The 20256-nt window shown below is 43.0% G+C and overlaps 1 protein-coding gene and 1 long non-coding RNA gene across 2 annotated transcripts; both read right to left on the bottom strand.

The window, feature by feature from the left end:
• Nucleotides 1–13234: 13234 nt before the first annotated feature.
• On the bottom strand, nucleotides 13235–14872 carry LOC132577547 (uncharacterized). Its single transcript, XR_009555834.1, has 3 exons — nucleotides 14815–14872; nucleotides 14324–14443; nucleotides 13235–13378 (listed from the first exon to the last, which is right to left on the bottom strand). It is a non-coding gene; the product is annotated as an uncharacterized LOC132577547 (long non-coding RNA).
• Nucleotides 14873–16302: 1430 nt separating this feature from the next.
• LOC132577460 (centromere-associated protein E-like) lies at nucleotides 16303–19128 on the bottom strand. The gene is made up of 3 exons (XM_060247250.1): nucleotides 19076–19128; nucleotides 18551–18673; nucleotides 16303–16449 (listed from the first exon to the last, which is right to left on the bottom strand). Exons 1-3 carry the CDS (start codon nucleotides 19109–19111, stop codon nucleotides 16303–16305), a joined length of 306 nt encoding a protein of 101 aa, XP_060103233.1. The 5' UTR covers nucleotides 19112–19128.
• Between the last annotated feature and the right edge of the window lie 1128 nt (nucleotides 19129–20256).

The raw sequence follows: 20256 nt of genomic DNA, 5'->3' as shown, positions 1-20256 counted from the left end.
AGGTTGCCATGAGCATGAAGCCTGTGGGCGTGCCCATTGTGGCGGCATCATGAATGGAAACAGGCCCCATGGATTTTGCTAAGATGGCCTCTGATTTGGTGGCTGTAGATTTGGTGGTCCTTTGTCTTGTGATGTGAGTGGGCCCATGGAAGGCACTTCAAAGATCTCAGCTTCAGAGGAATCTGTGGACCTCAATACCACTGTCGATGGCAAGGGCATCTTTGAACAAGAAAAGGAGTCAACATTGAGTCCCAGTGGCAAATTGTGGTGCCAGAGGGGCTTTGGTTTGAAGATCACTAGTGTTATATCCCTCCATCTTTTCTTTGCTGTAGGCTACCCAGAATGCATGGGCCTCCTCATGGTGGTGAAAGGAACTGAGGGAAGGAGTGCTCATCCCACCTTTGTCATGTTACCCTTTGGGCTAAAAAGGGACCTTGATAGACAGAGGGGAGGGGGAGCACTCCAGAGCCTAGAAACTTCTTCAGAAAAGCTTGGAAGCTCTTCTCCATAGCTGGCCTGCAATCCAGGTGGGACTGTACAGAAGACAGTACAATGAACAAGGGCACTGGATAAGATGTGTGTTGTTAATTATAAATCCATTAAAGATATCAATAAATCTGAATATCCTTTACTTTGTATATATAACATTTGCCATAGTAACTAAATGTAATACATTACATAATCAATTATGTGATTTTTTTTAATTCTGTGAATATGGTTTACATTATTATCCTTTATTTTCAAAATGAAGCAGGTCCATGTCTGCATTTCTGTACTTTTTAGTTCAAGGCTAACTTGAAAAGTAAAGAAATATACATATTGACTTGATTCACTCTTTAAGGGAGCACTTCTCGTAGGTTTGAAATGTATAAGGATTTATTTTATTATTCTGGGTTGCTATGGAAATAAGGAAGAGACTGGATTTATACCCACCCTTGAATACCTGAAGGAGTCTCAGAGCAGTTTACAATCTTCTTTCCCTTCCCCTCCCCACAACAGACACCCTGTGAGATAGGTGGGGCTGAGAGAGCTCTCCCAGAACTGCTCTTGAGCAGAACAGCATTAAGAGAGTTATGACTGAACTAAGGTCACTCCAGCAATTGCATGTGGAAGAGTGGGGAATTAAACCTGATTCCCTTAGATAAGAGTCCACACACCTAACTGACAAAGCAATCCTAAACATACTGTGCCCTTCTAAATTCATGGAAATCAGAAAGGGTACAACTCTCCTGAGGATTGCAGTCCTGGCGATTTTGCAAGTCCCCTCTCCCTCGCCGCTCCATCCCTAAAAATGAAGGGTACAAATCCAAGACATACAGCTTGCAGAGATTTTGCAAGTAGTTTTCGCTTACGGATCAAACACGTGCAGATCTTCGGTTGACAAGTGAGACCTTGATACCCACACCGTGTTAACTGCACCTAAGTTAAGAACGTGCACGCAGGCGAATTAATACAGCCTATGGTTTTGGCAATAGTAACTTTAAAAAGGTAAAGGTAGTCCCCTGTGCAAGCACTAGTCGTTTCCGATTCTGGGATGATGCTGTTTCCACAACATTTTCACAACAGACTTTTTATGGGGTGGTTTGCCATTGCCTTCCCCAGTCTACGCTTTCCCCCCAGCAAGCAGGGTACTCATTTTACCGACCTCAAAAGGATGAAAGGCTGAGTCAACCTGGAACTGGCTACCCGAACCAAGCTTCCGCCGGGATCGAACTTAGGTCGTGAGCAGAGCTTAGGACTGCAGTACTGCAGCTTTATCACTCTGCGACACGGGGCTCTTAATAGTAACTTAACCCAGGACAAAAACGACAAGTGGTTTCCTTCTTAGAGTCCCCCCAGCCCAGTCACAAGGTGGATGAGTCCAAGGGGGCAGCCGTGTTGGTCTGAAGCAGTAAAACAAAGTAGGAGCCAAGCGAATAAAACTTCGTTGGTCTTCAAGATGGATGAGTGGTAAAGGAAAAACGCGAGTGCAGACAGCAGTAACTATTAAAATTTTAGAACAAATTTTGAGTCTAGTGGCATCTTTAAGACCAACAAAAGTTTATTCAAGGCATGAGCTTTCGCGTGCAAGCACACGTCTTTACCTCTTTGGCGCTCTCAGACCAACAACAGAGGACAGAGGGGATTCCAAACTGCGTCTGCATTCGACACACAGTTCATAGAGGTGAAGAGAAAATTCTCCCATGTAAATGCATTTCCAATTCCCTTTAAGGAGACAGACATTAAGGAAAAAATACTTGCCTCAAGCAGTTCGGCAGCTACTGGTTTTGAAACCTTTGCCCTGGAGAAAGTTTCATGCTTTACTGCATGCTGGGATTTGTAGTTAACTGTGAAACGTCGCTCATAAGAGGAGTTTAGATACCGCCATCTAGTGAGACTTCACCGTATTAAAACGACTTTGTTGCAGCTAAGAAAAAATACTTCCATCAGTCGGCTGTGTATGAGAGGGACAATTAGCAGTGTATCTTGCGATAGTTTTCAGTATTTGGCATGGAGCTCGGCATCTGTGTCGCATGTATTTAGAAATGAATGGCAGCCTCCTGTGGCCAGAATTGCTTGAACAATATAGATGCTTAGAAGTTTGACTATTTATAGACAGAACAAGATGTAATCCATGAATAACTGTCCAATGGGGACAGAGCATCTAATTGTTTTCCTCTCCTTTGTTATATCCTCACAACAGTCCCTTGAGGTAGGTGAGGCTGGCCCAAGATCATCCCATAAGCTTTCATGGCAAAGTTGGGATTCAAACCTGGATCTTCTCAATGTTAGTCCAAACCACTAGCTGCTATCCCAAGCTAGTACATACACCTTCATTTTAAATAAATCATAGCATGTGAACATAAATTAACTTGTCCTGTTGCTGAACCAGTTCATATTAAGAATCGGATACGACCTCTTTGAAAAACCAAGATAAACAAAATATATGTTCTCTCCTTTTAAAAAATTTATCTGGTAGCTGCCTAGAAGGGAATTCCAGCCCACCTGTGGAAAATTCAACAGTTGGCAACCAGGTGTGAAATCTATATAATCTATCTATATAAATTGGGGATGGGGGTTAAACTCCCCCCCAAGATAATACAAATATATGTGGCTTTAAGAAACAGATGCCCTCAACAGCCATTATATGATAGTATTGCCAACTTTCGATTCTATCAGTAAAGGGGGAAGGGGACAGAGCCCTTTCCAGGTCTGATGGCCTTTGAGGAAGAACTCAGGAGGGCCAGGCCTGGTAGCAACCACCAGGTGCCTAGTTACAACAACCCACCAGTCACCATGGTAAGTCAGTTACCATGACTCACACAGGACTGGCTGCTTGCTACTGTTCAACAGCAGCCACTCCTCAAAAGTCAGTGAGGTCTAGGGTTGCCAGGTTCCCCCTGGGATGGTGGGGGTACAGTTGCCAGATCCAGGTTGGGAATCCCTTGCATATTTGAAGATGGAGCCTGGGAAGCACAAGAACCTCAGTGAGGCACAAAGCTATAGAATCCACCTTCCAAAGCATCCATTTTGTCTAGGGGAGCTGATCTCTGTTGTCTGGAGAAGAGTTTTAATTCTTGGGGATCCCCAGGTCCCACCTGGAGGCTGGTATCCCTACGTGGTGCAGTGGCTACAGCTTCAGACTAGGATTTGGGAAACCCAGGTTCAGAGTTACCAGTTTGCCTTGGAAGCTCATTTGGTGACTTTGGGCCAGTTACCAACTCTAAGCCTAACCTTCTTCACAGGGTTATTGTGAAGATACAATGGAGAGAATGATCTAGGTGGCTTTGGGTCCACATTGTGGTTAAGTCAATATAGCCAGTGAGAGGACAGACAAAAAAGTAGGTTGGTAGGGGGAGAGCTGAGGTATCAGGAGAAGGATGTGGAGGCTATCAGAATGAGGGAAAGAAGAAATAGTGCAAGGAGGGGGATACAGAGAAAAGTGAGGTGCTCCCTGCAAACCTTTGCAGGTTTCCCTATATTGTAAGTGAGCTTGGCCCAGTCACCGGCACCACACAACTAGATAACAGTTTTTCCCAGGTAGAGGCTGCCAGTTGAAGGGAAGATTAAGAGGAGCAGATAAAGGTAACGCTCTCCACATGGGGCTGCCCTTGACTCAGATTCGGAAGCTGCAGCTGTTGCAGAATGCTGCAGCCAGGCTATTAATGAGAGTTCCTCATCAGGAGCACATGTGCTGTGCTGGGAGCACTGCACTGGCTGCCTGTTGCGTACCGAATCTGTTTCAAGGTCCTGGTATTAACCTTCAAAGCCCTATATGGCCTAGGACCTACCTATCTGTGGGACCGCCTTGTCCCACATGTTCCCCAGAGAGCACTGCGATCAAGCTCTCAAAAACTTTTGGCTGTCCCTGGGCTAAAGGAGGCTAGGCTCAACTCCACCAGAGCAAGAGCCTTCTCGGTTGTGGCACCAATACTTTGGAACACCCTTGCAGAAGCCATCAGGGCCCTGTAGGATTTATCACAGTTCCACAGGGCCTGCAAGACTGAACTGTTTCGGATGGCATATAACATCTAATGGGAGAGGGCTGCCACCACATCTGGATCCATAGCACTTTAATTACTAACTGCCTAGGATCTGTGCATGTGAGAAAGAAAATATTACATGATCTGCCTGAAGTAGCACCATTGTCATTTATCTGATTATTTTATTGTTTAATATTGTTTGTTATGCTGTTAGCCGCCTTGAGTCTGTACAGAATGGGCAAGGTATAAATATAACATAAATAAATAAATAAATAAATAAATAAATAAATAAATAAAATAAGTTGGTTGTTGAGTGGGAAGGACAGAATGAAGCAGGGAAAGGAGAGAGATGGTAAGGGCTTTCAGGGAAGCGGAAAGAGGAAACCGCAGGGGAGGGGCAAATGAGCTATCCACTGCAAGACCTTCCAAGTCCCCTGCTTGTATTATTTATAGGGCAAAACAGAGGGTGGAATGCAGAGGACACAGGTCAGCTATGTAGAGCAGATACTGCTGGATTTTGAAGGGTTCAAGCTGTGTAAATGGTATGTGAGAAGGGTGGCTGATTACCCACCAATTTAATCTTACTTCATAATAATATTCATTCATTGAGCACAATAATATTCCTGCCTCTAGTTATCTGGTCAATTACTATATTGTATATAGCAGGCTACTACTAGGAGATGGTGATGACTTACAAGACCATAGTGAGCGTTGGTATAAACAGGAATTAATGTCTGATTCTCTGCCCACTCAAAATCAAATAACTGCAAGGGATGTCTATCATTAACAATGTGTACAGTTCTTTATGAGGGAAACTCAGTCAGTCATTTACAATAGTAAGAAAATTAAGAATCATCCTAGGTTTCAGAGACACACTTGAGAAAGATCAGCTCAGTAGAACCATGAGGAAAAATGGGATATATTTTAATTAAATAAACAACCCAAGTCCTTGCACAAAACAGCTATTTGTACTTTATTTAGAATTTTAAGGCATTTCAAAATGGACACACAAGTGGTCAAAATCCACACGCACACTCCCACAGATAAATGTGACTGACAAGTATGGCTGCTTATTTGTTAAATGCTGAGGAAACTGAAGTTCTTCTTGGATAACCTGAAAGATTTCCATCAGAGTCCATAAAAGCAACAAACAATTCAAAAATGGCAGAATGTTATTGTATCTTGCACTCAGGGTTGCCCTCTTTGTTTGCATTTGCCATCCAGCGTTTAAATCTGTCTTTTGAAGATGCTGTTTCTGTGGACTCACCACTTGCAAGCCTTTAGTCTGTTGGAGATAAAAGAATCTGCAGTAGTTACCTTTTTTAAAAAAAAAAATCTGCAGTCCAACACATGCCATGAAATTACCTGTAGTGTTAAAGTTAATAAAGTTGTTCAGAATATAGCCACCTGGGGCAGATGTGCCCAGGCCTCTAGCCTGTGCAATGAGTGGATTAAATTAACAATATTTGATATTTGGCAATAGCCAAATATTCCATGAAGGCAAGCCAAGTGGTGCCTGTCTCCACCTGGATAACAGAGACTAGAACAAGGGTTCTTTGATGAGATATACACACTTTAGCTAATTTTAAACCCTACATTTCAGCTAAAAACTGGTTCCCGAACAGCTCATGGTCTTGGAAAGCTCAATACAACTATTCCTTAGGAAGTGGATTCACAATTGGAGCTGGATGAAGGCACAGTTTTGAAGTAGTCCCTTCCCCTGAACTACAATGCCAGCTACATTTGAAATGTGACTTGCATGTGTTGGTTTAATTTCATTTTTAAAAAGTAGTTCACTGGGATATTTTGGGGTTCCACCCCATCCTCCCAAAGCCAAGGTTTAATCTCTTCCATTCTTGGCTATAAATAAATACCAGTTACTGTGACTTATCATTTGATTGCTTGACCAGTTAGCCAACTGGTTTGTTTTCTTGTGTTACAGTTCTACTGCATTTATGATAAACTTTGTTTCTCACCACTAACTGATCTCATTTAGTCAATATACCATAATCAATAAAATTCTCCAAAGGAAGCTTCCTGTGATAACATTTACAATAAAACAGAGTTTAATAAAACCACATCATTAAACTAAAAGGAGGAGTAAAAACAATCAAGAGTGGTAACAAATAGTTAAAATACTTTAAAAGAACAGCAGCAACAAAACAAGCAGGAAGAAAAAGAAATGGAAGAAACAGATGAAAATAAAGCAAGGCTGCAAAGTTATAAAACAATTATTATCTCCCCCCTCCAAAGCTCAGGCAAACAGCGAACCCCATCCAACTTACAGAAAAGATGAACTAGCATTGTATTGTGAGAAAGGGAGAAAAGTACTTCTTTCTCTACTTTCTCCATCCCATGCATTATCTTGTAAACCTCTATCATGTCACCCCGCAGTGTCCATATTTTCCTCCACTCCTTCTTTGATCCCTCGAAATTTTAAGTTTAGAGCCCTCTAACGATTTTTCAGAGCTATCACCCTGGTGTTAAGTAGGGACTCTTTAGCCTTTAGCTGTTTTAATTCTGATTGTAAAGCCAGCGAAACTTCAACAGTGCGTTCCGTCATTTTAGCAGTTATTTCTAAATCATTTGCAACTTCTTCCACCCTCTTATTAACTGGCGCTAGTAAGCTCTCTACAGTTTCTTTGAAGTAGACATGGATATCCTCCCTCAGCTGTATTAGGTCTTTTCTACAAATTGGGGCATCATCAGTATCGGGTTGATCTTTACCGGGAGAGTTCTGCCCGGACGCCATGTTAGGGCCTGCCGAAGGAGAGCGGTTTTCCTGCACCGGGGAAGAGTTTGGAGAAAAGAAGACTTTTACCGATGGTGAGGCTTCTGCAACAGCTTTCGCTTTGATTTTTGCTGTATCTATTGCCTTCACTTTAGTTTTTAAGGATTTTCCCATATGGGACCGTATTCTGAGTCTGCAACTTGGCTGTAGCACCCAGATTTAGTCGGGAAGGTTGAGGAGCTTCACTAAGACGCACCCGCCATTACTCAGCGACGCCCCGCTCCCCTCGAGCTCACACTAATTAAGAGCAATTATGACAGAACAAAGACTGATAGCTCAGTAAACAGGATCACATTAGCTGCAGCCAAATAAAGAAGAAGAAGATGATGATATTGGATTTATATCCCGCCCTCCACTCCGAAGAGTCTCAGAGCGGCTCACAATCTCCTTTAGCTTCCTCCCCCACAGCAGACACCCTGTGAGGTGGGTGGGGCTGGAGAGGGCTCTCACAGCAGCTGCCCTTTCAAGGACACCCTCTGCCAGAGCTATGGCTGATCCAAGGCCATGCTAGCAGGTGCAAGTGGAGGAGTGGGGAATCAAACCCGGTTCTCCCAGATAAGAGTCCACACACTTAACCACTACACCAAACTGGCTCTCCAGCAGAGACTGTGTTTGCATCTTGCCACCAGGACTATTTTACCAGGAGTTAATTTTGGCCATAACATAAAGAGGGAGAGAGAGGGAGAGGTTTCATGTTTCAGGTGGTAGTTTCCCCTATCATTGCATCACACCATATCTCTAACTGTTGGATCTTTCTTGGTCCTAAAAGAACTGGTAAACTTAAAGACCTACAGAAGAAGGCATGTTGCACACATTCTTCTTTGGAAACTTACCAGAGTTTCCTTCTCAGTAAGGAGATCATCAGAAGTCACTTATATTTGCACAAAAGATTTTTGGCCTTGAGTGTTACTGGAAAAGGGTTCTTGTGCTTCCCCACAGCATTATGGTGTTTCCATGAATGTCCTGGGTTTCCCTCCAATCTTTCCTGTGACCTTTCCCAAACTTAATGTTTGAGATGTTTTGGGAAAGAATGCAGCAAAAACAGGGTGGCACCCATGTGGATGGGAATGTCTGGAACTTGCCAGTCCTGCTCCATTAGCCCTATCAATGGGAGGGGTTTTTTGTGGTTTAAATCAGCAACTGAATATTATAACAATCTTTTCCCCCTGAAACCATATTTGTTCTAAGATTTTTTTAAAACAAAAGCTGGGAATTCAGAGAACCTGCTAGTTTGCTATAACTACATAACAACATTCAGCTGCCAATTAAAAACCCCTTCAGGAAAAAAAAAACTCCAAAGGCAGAGAAGGACTGAAAGTTGCTGAGGACTGGAGCAGGAAAGCCCCCTATACAGAAGCCCTGCTGCTGCTGTGCTGTATTAGTAGCCAAAGCAGTAACAGGGAAACCACAGAAGTCTCCCCGCATGTGGGAAATACAAATGTCAGAGAAGATTTCTAAAAAGGCTTCTAGGCTACCCATCATGTTCCTGCTGTAAAAAACCAAAGAACATTCTGTGAATTCTAGGTTCTTAGCTAAGTTCACTCATAGCTATAAGCAAGGCCGAACAGATCCAAATGGTGTTACATTTTATACATGTAGAACATTCAACTGCACAGAGCTCTACGCAACACAAATGCTGGGACCCTGTTTAGAGTAGTTTCACCTCAAATTTGATATTGGGAGGAGGGGGGGTGGAGAACTGGAATGGGCCTTAGAATGCTCCCCCAGAAGCATCTGCAACACAGCAGCACTTGCAGGGCAGAAAGCACCAAGCAACACTGTGCAGCTACAATTTTGTGTATTATGCAACCAACAGAAAGATTTCCTACCCTTCAAGTTGACATTTCATGTAAGCGATCATAGTGAAAAACGTTACAGAACATATATGGAGTGTTTTTAAAATGGGTACCTGCAGTTTGTTCAGCAAGCTGAGGAGACTGCTGCTTACAACCTCATGTTCCATTTAGAGCCTTTTAATCTGTTTTGCCTCCTCACGGGAAACATCTTTGAGAATTTTTGTCGCAAGTCCTTTTTGGACTTCAGTCTTTAGATTAAGAGCAGTTCTTCCAAGATATTCATATCTCTTTTCTATCATTGGGAGCTTCTGCAGAGCTTCCTGAAATCAAAGAAGCAGCATAAGGTTCAGTTACAAATGATGGTTGGATGCCACCAGTTTTTCTGCTGGTGATGAAGGAACGAGGTGTCTCCCCTTGACCACTCACAAAGGCTAGGGCAATTCTGGATCCAGTTTTACTGCTGGGAAAGCAATCTGATGCATCTGCAAAAAAGGGCTTCCTACCTATTTGATCAGAAGACGTAACGATGGTTCAAGTAAATAACCCAGAGAACATATCTAGAACTAGCAATGAGACAGTAAACCTTCCTCTCAGAATGATACAAGATAGGATTGCAGCAGGCATCAATAAGCAAGGTGTCTCCTAGTACAAATCTGAAATAAATTGCTCTCTCACATCTTAACACATTTCCAGGTTATAACAATAGATTGTGTAATAAATGCAGTCCAGCGTATACATGAAGCCTCTTTATAAATGTTAATGCTTATTCACTGTTATTTTTGAGACTTTTGCTTGAAGCTTTTCAAGGTCAGCTTGTTCTTTGCTCTCCGATATTTTTTCTTGACTGGCTTCTTCCAGCTGCTGCCTCAGTTCATGCAAATCTTGCTCCAGTTTTGCATTTGTTCTGGAGAACTAAAAAAAGCAGAATGTGTATTAAAAAGGACAGTGATGTAGCTGGAGCAGACAGCGTGCAACAGCTCCATTTTGTGTTGGTTGTAGATTTAAAAAACACCTATTTGCGAATACAAGAGGAAACACAATTTGATTGACTGCATCACCATGAGCTACTGTAAGCACTGAAGACAGATTCAATTCACTGCTTTTTAGACACCATGGTAGTTTATTTGGCAGCAGAACTGTAGCTCAAATTGACTTGTTCATTGGTGAATTCTCCCCCCCTTTCCGAGAGGGACTGCACCTCCAAACCCAGTTGGAAAAGTTCAAGAAATTGAAAGGTGACAACTTTCTTTGCACAGGGCTGCTCTGGTCTTGTCTTTCCACAAATTATTTTATTTATTTGATTTATGTACCACCCTCCCACCAACTCTGCTTTCCCACACAATTCAGGAGGTTATAATGCACGCAGTGTATTAGGCTACAGTGCTAGCCAAAATAAGCCAAATATTACACCAACCAGCTCCATTTTTTAAAAAAGTGATAGGATGATGCCAACTTCGCATTAGTCTTAGTATAAGACTAAAAGATAGGCATTAACCATGTCTCTAAAAGAGACAAAATATGCTTCTTTCCACACAACCACTCATTAAGAACTGAGCTGACCTCAGAAAATTTGAAACTGGAGCCATTTAAAACTGCTTTCAAATAATCTTTTGATCCACACTGTCAAAAGACACCTGAAAACCAGATGGTTACTAGTAGGGGTGGGCATAAAACGAACCACAAAGCAAAATTTGTAATGAATTTTGCCTTGCTCGTGGTTCAGGAACAGAAGTTTGATGGGTTCACTATCATAAAGTTTCAGGAACTTTTACAGCCCAATCCAGACATATGTGGTGGCCGGCCACTTGGGTGTGGGCGGATCTACAGCACTGCTTGTTGGCTTCCAAAGGGGAGATGTTACGCCACGCTTGGAGGGGGAAGAATGGCCCGATGAGCGAGAGAGAACCCGTCACCATGGTGATTTCACCCAGGTGCATACCATTGGCCCGCTCTTGAAAGTTTATACCTTGAAAATCTTTTTGGTCTCCAAGGTGCCAATGGACTGATTCCAACTCTGATACAGTGTGGTGGAATGCACAAAGAGAGCAATTCTAGATTTCTAGTGTGCATCTGCTGTGTGGTCACATTGAAACAGGCACTGCTGCTGAAAAATCTGCCCTAAGTTTTCAGAGAAGGCATGCATTTCTAGATGCAACTTTTAAATGAGTAGAGTCTCACTAGGTCTCATTCCATCTTACCTCATGTTCCTTTAAGGCTTCTATTTCAAAATTAATAAATTCATTTGTTTCTAGTTTCTCTGCCAGTTCCTTTACTTTGTATGACAGATGTTCTTTTTCTACCTGTAAGGTCTCCAGCTGTGCTTGGGTAGCTTGCTGTTTAGTTACAGCCACATCCTACACAGTTGAAAATAAACTAGAGTAAGAGATTTTTTTACTTAGGCATCAGATCAGTTCCTAAATAACACTAAACTGACTTACCCTTTCTGCTGCAAGAGTTTCACAAAGTATGACAGAATCTGCAAAATCTTTATGGTTCTAGAATTAAAAAAAAAATACTTCAATGAGCCACTTAATTCCATCTCTTCCCCTTCACTCCAATTGGACTCCATGCTGTACTCAACCTGTGTATGTTAGGAATACTGAGTGGGATCCAACCAGTTTTTCAGCTGATTAAAAAGGACCTCCTGCCCAAGGCTATGTTGGGAATCAAAATGCTCAAAAACCATGTGGGGTAGGAGCTGTACGAAGGAGGGGAATTGGGCAAGTGAGTGAAAAAGCTGGATTGAGCGCAGTATACTGGTAGCTCAGAAGCTGCAGTTATCTAAAGCCGCCCATATCTAAAGCTACTGCAGAGATCAGAACCCCATCTCTTAATAGGCAGGTTTCCAGGATTGTTTACCAGACTCACTTCAGGAACTGGAATCCACTCCTCTTCCGGAATTGCAGCAGTACTCTGAGAATACTGAAGACACAGCTACAAAGACAAAATCCAGACTTTTTACCAGTGCAGTATGACCAAAAAGTCTTACTTACACAATACAAGGAGGTTGTGTGCAATGGCCCTAGTGTGCTCAAGAGCAAAAATCTAAGCATTCTTTCATATACTTGCAAACCTGAGAGGTTTGCATCATGGAAGAAATAAAAAAAAGCAACACCAGAGACAGTCTGCTGGGTCAGCATTAAGATTCAGTAACATTTGCACATAGACTAGAACAACCAAACCCCTGGGAACCACTGTCACGAGGCTGAACATTTAGGCACCCAAGCTAGCCAAGGACCCACACCTTCCTGTGATCCTTTAGTTTTAATATATCTATGTAATAACAGAGAGAGAAAACTTTGAATTAGCAGCACCAATTTAACTATAGTTAACACTACAGGCAATTGAGCACCTGTTATCAAGTAATCTAGCCATAACCCATACTATAGACTTCTTAATTTCTTCTCAACTAGACATGCATGCAACAGCTTACCCACTCATTCAGAGCACTGTCCTATTCATATTCATATTTTCCCAGAGAAGCACACTTACATTCTTCCATCTCTGCTAAGGTTGAAAAAAGACATTAAATCTTTTGGCCCTTTCAGGGACATCTGGGAATATTTCCTTGTTGTGGTTTATTTTGTCCAGGGGTCCAAGTAACTCTCCTCCTCTTTCTAGCCTAAAATGCAATATTACACCACCAACAACAAAAGTCAAGAAGCTCAGAAGAAAGAAAGTAATACTTTTGGCATGGCTCTATGACAGATTTCAGTCCTGATCATCTTGAAGCAGAGGCTGCAGTTCCTTGGGCCTGGCACTCTAGTGGTCTCAAACTGTTAGTTCAGGGTCTGTTTCAAAGCTCAGTGACTCGGTTCTGTATCTGGCAACTGTGCATAGCTCCTGTGTACGCACGCACTGCAGCCCACCATACGAAAGCCTGGGAAAGTTCAATGAAATGTTTTATTGCAGTTTCATCCCTTTATAGAATGCTTTTGCTTAACCCTATATGGGACCTCCTCTTTCACTTTTTAAATATTTATGTGTTCACACAGAGATTGAGAATTTTAGCTTCTAAGAGGACAATGTTAAGCAAGTCAACTCAAGAATCCTACTCAGGTATATCCAAAGGGGCTTTCTCCCAGGAAAGTGTTCTCAGGATGGCACTGCAAGCTTATCTATCGCAGCTATCAACTTTGAGGCCCTTGTAATAACCAGTTTTTCAGGCTCACTTTTAACTCTTCTTGCAAAAAAGATGATGACGTGCCCACCATCTCGGCCAAGGTTCTTATCCTGTCCTCCTGCAGCTTTTGCAATGAGTTCTTCTCTTCCAAGAGCTGGGCGAGCAGGCCTTTCTCTTTATCTCTGGTGTGACAGTTTGAAGAAACCTGCAAATTAATACATATGCTGTATGCTAAAAATATGCATGAGACAATGAGACAATGTATATAGCTAAGTATCAAAATCCATCAAAAATGCTGGACTTGTAAAACTAAGCCCCTTCCCTCAAAAATCTCAATGTCTGTTTTCATTGTCTCAAAGGGCAGTGTCTTTGTGTGACATTTCTGGCTGAAATTGATAGGACCTTTCATTAGAATTAACAGATTACATCAAAAAGCAGATCTTATCTGCCTGTCCCCCATAGTTAGCTGTCCTTGATCTGTAAGGAAAGGCACCTCACATCAATGGATGGATCAAGTAGACTCCCAACTTGGACTGTAAAGGGGAGATAAAGACAACTGACTGCCAGCCACAAAGCTGCAATGACAGGCTGCAACGTATTTTACACTTGGGTTTAAAATACTACAAGCTGCAGACTGAAGGCTACTCCACTAATGCAGGATAAGCTTAAAGTTATGTGTGCTTCTTGGGGTACTGAATGTATGCAAGGGGAGGGAGAATGGGATAGCATCATTACCTACAACTCGAACCACATGGCAGTGTTATCAATTTTATTAAGTTTGGCTTTTAATCTCCAGCTCTACCATGTTTTTCTTCTGTTCCCTGCCTTATGAAGAACTTGTGTGCTCCAGCTAATGCCAGGAAGACATCTACTGGCTTGTATATACTTAAAAGAAAGGGGCCTTTTTTCTGAATCCCAGTCCCCTTTGCTGAAGAGTAGAAGGTTAGCTCCTCTGTGCCCTGAAACCATCTCTCCCACCTTCTACTAAACCACCAGCTTTTTGAAGACTTTCAGGGAACGTGAAAGCCTGTTTTCTATTTTGCAAAATGTTTGTTGATCCCAGTCTAATAAGGCATTACAACTTCCTGTAGTATTCTTCTGAAGCTTGGGAACTTCAGCTTTTAGAATTCTGAAAAGAACTGAAACATACTTCCTCCAAGCACCGCTTCAAGTCTTCTATTTCTCTTCAGTACCTCTTTAAGAGGGCATCATCATCTAGAACTTCATTTACTTTGGGGTTATTTTTCATCTTCTTTGCTGTACTAGCAAACTAGAAGAGGCACAAACAAACAAAGCAAGTTCAGCAAGCCTTCTTAGCAAAAGCTGCTTTCCCCAAAAACCCTTCTGCATACAATCCCCTCTCTCTGTGTCACAAACAAGAAGACGCAAAGTATGCAAATGGCTGATCTGTAAGTGCAGAAGGATCCCACTTCTGTTTTATTGCCTGCTTAAGTCCCATGTTTTGAATGACTACAGATCAGATCAGTTACGCCTGACAGATTTAGTGGAAGCAGAAGACAAGGCAGATGCCAAATGGGGATGAACAGTTCTAAAACAGGATATTATAGGGGTGGCTTGTGCAGAAACACAGAATAGAAATCTCTTATATATATCTGAGAACAGTTTCCAAACCAGGGTTACCTGAAGGGTGCTTAATGTCTCTTCCAAAGATACTGGAGTAACTGTACAGATTATAGCATTCTCACCTAGTGAGTTCTGTAAAATTTTTGTAAATTTGTTGTCTCTATATTTTATGAAGCCTCTGGATAAAAAAAAAATGACAGGAGTAAGGAATTCAAGTTTACTTGTTAGAAGTGGCAAAAACCCTTCTAAAAGCCACCCCCGTTAGGCCTACTATATGGTGAAAGAGACCATTCTTGTGCTTACCCAGACTGATCATCAGAAAGTGTCTTGATGACCTGAGCCAAGATGAACAAACTCCGGTTTATATTACAGCCTTCTTTAAGTCAAATGCCTGGGAGTTAAACATTACTAGGCTCAAATAGTGTTTACCGAAGCTCTCTTCAGACTCATTTTGCTACTGTGACACAAAGTCACACCTTCAACAGGCAACAGCAGTGGTTTATTATTTTAGAATTCCAAGTAGTAGCCATTTGTTTAGGAACAATATAATGATTTGCCACTGTCAATCTACTATGGCACTGAAGCTATGTGACACACCACCCCCCTCTCAGCCCTCTCAATCCCTAGGATCATTGCAAATGAACCATTCTTAGTTTATGCTTCAGCAGTTCATAGATTCCTTCAGTGCTTGAAGCAGATGTTGAGCTCTGATTGCCCAAGATCAAATTCAAAAAGTGGTGAACTGGGATCTTTCAGGGATATTGTAACACACAAATTAACCACTGCCATGCCCAAACCAACTTAGAACTTTGTTATCTTTCAAAAACTCACCAAGTGAGAGATCATGACAGCACCATCACAATTTGAATTGGAAGCATCAGTCTTTTCTTTGCTTTCGATTATCTTCAAAAGAAACATAGCAAAGCAGTGACTCAGGGTAATTTAGCAGAACACCTACAGTTATGAACTGTAACATGTGTGTACATCTCCCACCCCCCACACACCCAAGTTCCCTGACTGAAAGTCAGTGGCATGCTCAGTGCAACATTGTCATCAAGCATAGAACTCTCCCGCCATCCATGATCAAATTACAGCATATTATACAGGCTGCATTCAGCCATGCTGGAATGGAAGCAAAGTCAGCTTCTCAAGCACCCCTAGGCAGGGGTCCCCAAATTTTTGAACCTGTAGAGACCTTTGGATACCTAACAGAGTGGTGGGTCCAATCCCAAAATGTCAGGGAGTAAGGTCGCCATGTAGACAATAGGAACAAAGGCTGAATAAATACTTTTTTGGGGGCGGGTGGGTGGGTGTTAGCCCATGGATTGAATGGGAACCAAAGAAACCCACCCCAATCTACATGCCCCCAGCTTGATTCTTCCACTTAGTTGACAAAAAAATTAAGCAACAAGCTGAACAGCCATTAAGATAGATTACCATTCTGAAGACTGTATGGGAACGGCTGCTTCTTTCACTCATCTTTGTCTCCACATAGTTATATTTGCTGTTTAAAAACAAAGAAAATTACTTGTAGAAACAGATATACTAAGGCACAAAGCTTGTATAAATGGGTTTCAGAATTGTCAGCCACTTGAGAAATGCAATCTCACTTTCGCCTTTTTGTAGCCAGCTCATAACTTGCTCTGGAGAAATCACCACCTCTTTAATCAGATCTTCCACATAGATGTTCCTCTACAAGAAAATGTCAAAGTCAGAATGTTCTTTTATTACATGCTCACAATCTTCTCTACCGCTTTATCACTGTTCTTGCAGCAAGTAGCAAGCTTGGCAGCTGAATGTCAGGGAACTATCTCTTATTAAAAACAATGGGACCTGGTGTCTGATAACAGGTAACATTGGAGGAAACCACTAGGAAACACTGAGAACTGATGCTGGGATTCAGGAGAAGTGCTTTGGACATACCCACAGGGACAAAAATAAATTTTCTTCCTTTGAAGAGTAGACCACGCCCCAAGTGAGGGTTGCCCTGTGGCCTGGGGAACTGCTGCTCTAAGAAACATAATCCCAGTGCCTCCTTTGTTCCAGTAAACTGAAGAACAGCCTTTCTAACCCATGGGCATTCTGTGTCATTCACAATAAAAAGCTAATCAAATGCATAACAAGTACCGTATTTTTCGGACTATAAGACGCACTCCCCCCCCCAAAAAAAAGTGGGGGGGAAAGTGTGTGCGTCTTATGGTCTGAAGGTACGTACCTTTTTTTGGGGGGGGGCGATCTACTGCCTCTTCCTCCGATCCAGCGCTTCCCCCGCGCCTGCCTGCCTGGCTCCATCTTCTTCAGGCAAGCGCTGGGATCGCTCCACGTGGCCCCAGCGCTTCGCAAGCGCCGGCTGTGGAGGGGGCAGCGTGCTTCCTCCTTGCCTGTGTTCCTGGCTTCAGCTGTGATGTTTAAAGCAAGCGCTGGGATTGCTCCCTCCCCCCTCCGATCCCAGCGCTTGCTTTAAACATCACAGCTGAAGCCAGGAACACAGGCAAGGAGGAAGCACGCTGCCCCCTCCGCAGCCGGCGCTTGCGAAGCGCTGGGGCCACGTGGAGCGATCCCAGCGCTTGCCTGAAGAAGATGGAGCCAGGCAGGCAGGCGCGGGGGAAGCGCCGGATCGGAGGAAGAGGCAGCGGATCGCCCCCCAGGAGGAGGGTGCGTCCTATCCTCCGGAGCGCCTTATGGTGCGAAAAATACGGTAAATCCCAAGTTATAGCATAGCATTCAAGAACCTCCTTCAAGTGTCAACTCCCACACAATTAAGAAACCACAAAAGAAAAAGTACCGTATTTTTCGCTCCATAAGACGCACCTGAGCATAAGACGCACCTAGTTTTTAGAGCTGTTTGTGTGAATTTAGAGGCATTTGTGTGAATTTTTTGCAGTATTCGCTCCTTAAGACGCACACACTTTTCCCTCCACATTTTTTTTGGGAAAAAGTGAGTCTTATGGTGCAAAAAATACGGTAATTAATACCCTATCATTTGGGGGGGGAGAGGAATAGATTTTAGCCAGCACCTAGACAAAGGGAACACAAGGCAAACTTCCCTTCGTTATTTTCTTAAGTGGGACACAGCCATAAAGCCACCTTCACTGGTGGACACTTGCCTAACTTCTAAATGCAGAGATTATCTCGGTCAACTGACCTGAAGGCAGTGTAACAACTAGAACTGTGTGGCATGGCCCTTGAGATCCTACTTGTGATTGTTTGCAATGCTGCTGGTACCAGTTATGCTAATCTCACTGATATAACTTCAGGTTCCTAAAGTTTAATACCAGTTCATTCTATGTTATACAGAACAAACATTTGTACAACTGGGAGACAATCAATAGCACAATCCTGTCATTTTTAAGAACACAATGGGCGTTTTCGCACTGACCTTCAAGTGGCGCGACGACCCTCTTCACACCGGAGGATCTGCGCGGATTTCGCACAAGAAGCGCCGGCGCACCCAAAAGAGCCGGCAACTTCCGTCGCGAAACCCGCTCAAACGGAAACCGCCAAGAAGCAGGAAAACGTTTGAGCGGGTTTCGTGACGGAAGTCGCCGGCTCTTTTGGGTGCGCCGGCGCTTCTTGTGCGAAATCCGCGCAGATCCTCCGGTGTGAAGAGGGTCGTCGCGCCACTTGAAGGTCAGTGCGAAAACGCCCAATGAGTTTCAAGCATGATCCAGTCAGACTGAAAGATACACAGCAGTACAAGAGGATCAGCATTTTGTCTTCCAATTTACAAGGGCTTTTAAGAACATAAATGATTTTCTTGTAATCCAGGAGTCACACAACTTCATTTACGTACACCGATGTCTTCCCGAACAACAAGAGGTTTTTTCTTCCTGATGCTACTACACAGCAGGTCTTTTACTGTCTCATTATGAATTTCCAAATATGAGATGCGGAGTAAAAATTCCCTATCTGGAATCTAAAAATAAAAATGAAAGAATTTAAGAAAGCATAGACCAGTATGCAGTCTCCATACTTGACTTTTGCAATGGGATGTTCAACACTGTAAGGTCCTAACAAGAACATGCCCCACCTGCCTTTTCATCTCCAACTTTGATTTCATATTTCCTTGGTTCTCAAAAAGCTTGTTTTAGGGAAGCAAGCAAAACTAACAGCAGCCTCCATCTTACTTAGGAGTGGGAAAGCATAGGAGAGAGCAATAGTGAGCAGCAGGCAGGAGAGACCCTCCATGGCAACACCCTGGAGGAAACTCTAAGGCAATCAGAGCAGATGGCTGTGTAAATGAACACTAACTACCTTTGCCTAGCTTTGCAACATGACTTTGATATCTTGAAAGATAAAATGTAGCAAAAGGTCTTACTCCACAGATTGTCTTGAAGACATCCCCAATTGCCATGGGTAAAATTCCTGGAGAACTCTATTATTGTTTACTTAATTTATACTCTGCCTTTCTCCCCACAGGACCCCAAATAGCTTATATTGCTGGTTTCCCCCCTTTGTTTTAGCCTAAAAAACCAGTGAGGTCCATTAGGCAAAGACTGCATGCCTGGCCCAAGACAGTCCAGTAAAAATCCATGCAAGTGGGGATTCAAACCTGACACTTACAGATCCTAGCCTGACAATCTGACTAATACACGACACTGCCTCTCCATTGTATCTACCTTAGACACAGTAAAGCCTCTTCTTTTGATTATTTTACAAGATTTTTAAAAAAAGGACAGGTATTCTTTGTACAAGTCTAAATAATCAAAGTAGAAACTCTCGTAGCCAAAAATCAATTCCAACTAAATATATCTTCTGGGCAGTGTTTCCTCTAAGCTGAGTTAGTGTGAGAGAGCTCAGTTTTTTAGCCTCTGGCTCACACATTTTTGTCCCAGCTGAGGAAAAATGGTTCTAGAGCAAGCTAATTTATGCAGTAGCTCACAATTTTAATGTCAGCTCACAAAGTAGATTTTTTGCTCACAAAACTCCACAGCTTAGAGGGAGTATTGCTTCTGGGTATCAGACTTTGACTTTGTAAGACACCAGTATGGGCCAAAAATGGTACAACCCCCTCCCTGATATTGGGCCAATAAAAACTGCCAGTGCTACACCAGCGTTTATTCCATGTATTTAGCCAACAGTCAGTCCCACCATTCTCCTCAGTATTGTCTATTCTGATGTAGCTCTGCAGCGTCTTAGGTACAGAAAGGCATCTCTCAGCGCTTGATACTCAACAGAGGCCAAAGGATGAATGGCTTAGGGCAGTGTTTCCCATTTGCAGGGTCGTGACCCAGTACCGGGCCACGGAAGCCTCACTACCGAGTCACAAGAAAAGCCAAAGCTAGCCCTGCCCCCAGCAAAGCATGACCTCTGCTCTGCTTTCTTCCTTCCCCCATCTCTCTGTTGTGCAGAGAAAAGCTAGCCTTGAAGACTGACACAGGCTACAAAGCCTGCTCTCCATTTGGTTTTCTTCCTTCTCCTGTCTTTCTGTTGTGCAGATAACAGCTAGCCTTGAAGATTGACACAGGCTGCAAAGCCTGAGCTCCATTTGGCTTCCTT

Source organism: Heteronotia binoei, chromosome 9 (genome assembly GCF_032191835.1).
Source record: "Heteronotia binoei isolate CCM8104 ecotype False Entrance Well chromosome 9, APGP_CSIRO_Hbin_v1, whole genome shotgun sequence".
NCBI classification, from domain to species: Eukaryota; Metazoa; Chordata; class Lepidosauria; order Squamata; family Gekkonidae; genus Heteronotia; species Heteronotia binoei.
Note: the sequence above shows the minus strand (reverse complement) of the source record. Positions and strands in the feature narration are given on the sequence as shown.